The 3,926-nt window shown below is 54.8% G+C and overlaps 1 protein-coding gene across 1 annotated transcript; it reads left to right on the top strand.

The window, feature by feature from the left end:
- Positions 1–210: 210 nt before the first annotated feature.
- On the top strand, positions 211–3,846 carry ETH_00018125 (uncharacterized protein; the record flags this gene model as incomplete). The annotated part of the gene is made up of 7 exons (XM_013378817.1): positions 211–624; positions 2,391–2,468; positions 2,935–3,067; positions 3,251–3,276; positions 3,397–3,490; positions 3,632–3,705; positions 3,790–3,846. The coding sequence occupies 7 exons, from the start codon at positions 211–213 to the stop codon at positions 3,844–3,846; spliced, it is 876 nt and encodes a 291-aa protein (XP_013234271.1).
- Between the last annotated feature and the right edge of the window lie 80 nt (positions 3,847–3,926).

Genomic DNA, 3,926 nt, shown 5'->3' on the forward strand with positions numbered 1-3,926 from the left:
AGGGTTTAGGGTTTAGGGTTTAGGGTGTGTAGCGTGTAGGGCCTAAGGCCGGTAGGAGTTCTCGCCCTGTCTTTCAATTGGAGACTGAAATAAAATGGTTCAAGAGCAGCACCGCCAACAGCTGTAGGCGAAGCAGCAGCAGCAGCAGCAGCGAAGCAGCAGCAGCAGCAGTAACACTCGCAGCAGCAGCAGCAGCAGAAGCCGCCGCAGATGGATCCCTCAGCGACGAGTTTGCCACCGCAGCTGCAAGCAGAACAAGACGCACCCAGAGAGCCGTTCAAAAGCCACTGCAGTAGCAGCGACAGCAGTAGCAGCAGCGGCAGCCCGCACAGCAGCAGCAGCAGCAGCAGCAGCAGCAGCAGCAACCTCGCGTGGCAGCAGCAAGCCCGCAAGTGTGTGCAGCAGGACTTGGCCTTAAAGGGTTTTATCCTCAAAGATGGAACTTCTTTCGGAGCGGATTTTCTCTCTTACGTTGGAGACCCCCAGGAGTCCCACGCGTCCTTTCTGGTGTACGTACACCCCATGCCCAGCAGCAGCAGCAGCAGCAGTAGTAGTAGTAGCAGCAGCAGCAGCGTGAACTGCCGCATTGAAAGTGGAGAGCTGCGGGAATCCAGTGGGCACAGCGTGAGTGGTAACAGCAGCAGCTGCGGCGGCAGCACTTGCTGCTGCAGCTGCTGCGACGGCAGCGCTTCCTGCTGCTGCTGCTGCAGCAGCAGCAGCACAGGCTTCGGCCCTGCCTTTTCTCTCGTTGCACTGCAGCGTCTCGCCAGAAGCAACAAAAAAGCAGCAATTTTGGCACTGGTTTACTGCTGCATGCGGCCTCCGGTGTACATACAGCTGGACCGCATTAAGCCTTCTTGCTTCTATTTCGTGCTGCTGCTGCTGCTGCTGTTCTTACTGCTGCTGTTCTTGCTGCTGCTGCTGCTATGGGGCCTGCTGCTGTGTTTGCGGTTGCCATTTCTGCTGCTTTTGTTTCCTTTTCTTTTGCTGCTGCTATTATGGCTCCCGCAGTAACTACCGCAGTGTTTTCTTCTGCTGCTGCTGCTGCTGCTGTTGCCCCTGCTGTTGCGGCGTCAGTCGGGGCAGCAGGATGAAAAGCCCCAGCAAAAAGGCTGGAATGGCTCTGTGCGCGTTTTGAGGGTTTAGGGTTTAGGGTTTAGGGTTTAGGGTTTAGGGCCTGGGACTGGTCGTTACCCTACTTGGCCCACGGCCTTATTACGAAAGTCTTTATTGGCTCCTTGCCTCTATTGGAGCAACAGCTGCTGCTGTTGCTGCTGCTAGTGTTGCTGCTGCCGCTCTTGCTGCAGCGGCTGCTGCTGCTGCTGTTGGCGCAGCAGCTGTTGCTGCGGCGGCTGCTGAGCAGCACTGTGGGCTGCAGCAGCTAGCCAGCAGTGCTGCTGGGCCGAGCTAGCTGGCTAGCTGCAGCTAGCTAGCCGCAGCTAGCCGGTGCTGGCTGCCTGCACCTCCAGGTGGCTAGCTGCGTCTATATAGCCTTGGCTAGCTGCGGCTAGCTAGCGCTGGCTGCCTGAAGCTTTGTAGCTAGCTGCAGCAAACTAGCGCTGGTTAGGTGCATCTGTGTGTAGCTGGCTGCAGCTAGCTAGCGCTGGCTAGCTGAAGCTAGCTGTAGCTAGCTGTAGCTAGCTAGGCCTGCAGCGATCACAGCTGTGGGTAGCTTTTCCCAGCTGCTGCTCAGCCTAGCTAGCTGCAACTTCCCACAGCTAGCGATGGCTAGCTGTGGCTCCCCGCAGCTAGCTGTGGCTGCGTGCTGCTCGAAGTAGCTAGCTGCAGCTAGCTCCAGCTCCCCGCAGCTAGTTGTAGCTAGCTGGGACTCTCCACAGCTAGCGGTGGCTAGCTGCGTGGGGCTGGACTTTGGCTGCTTGGTAAGAGCCGCTAAAAGCAATGCCCCGCGTTTTAAAAAGTAATTAAATAATTAAATTTTATTTTTAGATTCCAAGAAACAATTATTTTAAGGTAATTCGTTTCTAAAGACATGAGCGCCAGGATATCTTCTTTTGTTTTGAGTTCTTTCATTTAAATGATAAAACTTAAAGTTCTAAGAAGGAGAATATTAGAGGGTCTGCGGTGTACGTAGTTGCAGTGTACGTACACCTCAGCGTGCTGAGCGCGTGGCGAGGCGGGTTCTGTCGCTTCTCGAGCGCAGAGAAACTCTCACATCATTTTATTTGAAAATAATTTATTTTAATGTTTTAAATTCATTTATATTCTTTTTATGACTCAAAAGACAGCCAGCCAGGAGCGAGCAGCGCCAGGTCAGGGGGCCCTTGCATGCAAGGCCGGGCTGTGCAGCGACTCCGGACTCCAACTTTCTTTCCTTCCTTTCTTCTGTTTGCACTTTTCGCCTTTTTTTCTTCAAGGTTTTTCTTCTGCAGAAGTTGCTGAGGCTGGAGGCTCCGCCGCCGCCGCAGACGACAGAGGGGGAAGATGAGTGCGGGGGCCCCCCAGAACAAGTGAGCTCAGGAAGAAGGAAAAGTGCCTCTTTGCAGGAAAAAGCAAAAATAAACAAAAGTATAATATTAATGCATGCATTTAGTGCCTCTACTCTCTCCAAATGCTGCAGCGTGAACGCAGCGCCTGCGCCGAACTGTACGTACACCCGAACTGACCGTACACCCCAGAGCTGTCCATACACCTGAGCCGCGCGCGCAACCCGCCGGCTGCTTGTGTGTCTTTCACTTTTATTTAGTCTGCTGAAGCTGCTGGACTTCAGCCAGTGCGAATGCCGCAACGAGGCGACGCCAAATACCTTTCTTTCTCTTTTGCAAAACCAAGGAAGTGCCAAAGATCAAAACAGCTGCCTTGAGTCCGGAAACGAAGACCCCCAGCTCTTCATCTCAGTGAGCCGCAGACGCAAGCCCCCGTGCAGCGGCTTTAGGGTTTAGGGTTTAGGGTTTAGGGTTTAGGGTTTGTGTGCAGGTGGGGTTTTCTGTGCCTGTGCGGCTAACTGGGCTGCGGCTGAGGGCCCCCAAAGGGTCCGTTGCTTCTGGAGAGGCCCCTCGCCGTCTTCGTCTTTTTTTCAATGACCCAACCAAGTCCTTCTCCGACGCAGGTAAACCCTAAACCCTAAACCCTAGCGCTTCAAGGCCCCAAACCCTAGCTCGCAGGCGACTCCGGATACGGAGAGCGGCTGCAGTGCGCGCTCGCGGTTTGGGCCCTGCGCGCGTGATTTAGCAGGGTTTAGGGTTTAGGGTTTGGGGTTTAGGGTTTAGGGTTTGGGGCTTTTGTGTTGCAGAGACAGACCCAGCGACGGATGAGTTTGTAAGCCTTTTGAGCACAAAGAGAAGGGAGCCCGAAGACACAAGTAGAAGGGCCTAGTGGAGTTTAGGGTTTAGGGCCTAGGGTTTAGGGTTTATGGTTTAGGGTTTAGGGTTTGCGCAGGACCTGCCGGAGGACGAAAGCATTGAAGACGGCCGCTTGCTTCCTCTAAAATCTGTCCGCTACAACGGCGTGGCTTCTTTGCAGATATTTATAGGTGAGAAGTTGGGGTGTACGTACACCTGAGCAGGACCCCATAGCCCGCGTGCTGCTGCTGCTGCTGCTGCTGCTGCGCTGCCGCGCGCAGCAGCTGTGGGGCCCCAGAGCTGCTGCTGCTGCTGCTGCCCTGTGTCCGCAGAGGACAACCGGGGGGCCCCCACGACGAAAATAGCTCAAGTGGATTTCTTTGGAACTCCTGTAGACAGTTTGCAGGTATGAAGGAAGCTGGGGCTCTAGGGTTTAGGGTTTAGGGTTTAGGGTTTAGGGTTTAGGGTTTGGGGTGTTGGCGCTACGCAGATGAAGGACTGGAAGCCCTTGAAGCCGGAGGAGGCCCTCGCCCAGAACGACACTTGAGCTCTCTTTTTAGTGTCTCCCTTTCCCCTCTCTCTTTGTGCAGCAGCAGCAACAGCAGCAGCAGCAACAGCAGCAGCAGC

Source organism: Eimeria tenella, genomic scaffold, assembly GCF_000499545.2.
Source record: "Eimeria tenella Houghton genomic scaffold, Eth_scaff1048, whole genome shotgun sequence".
Classification (NCBI taxonomy): Eukaryota; Apicomplexa; class Conoidasida; order Eucoccidiorida; family Eimeriidae; genus Eimeria; species Eimeria tenella.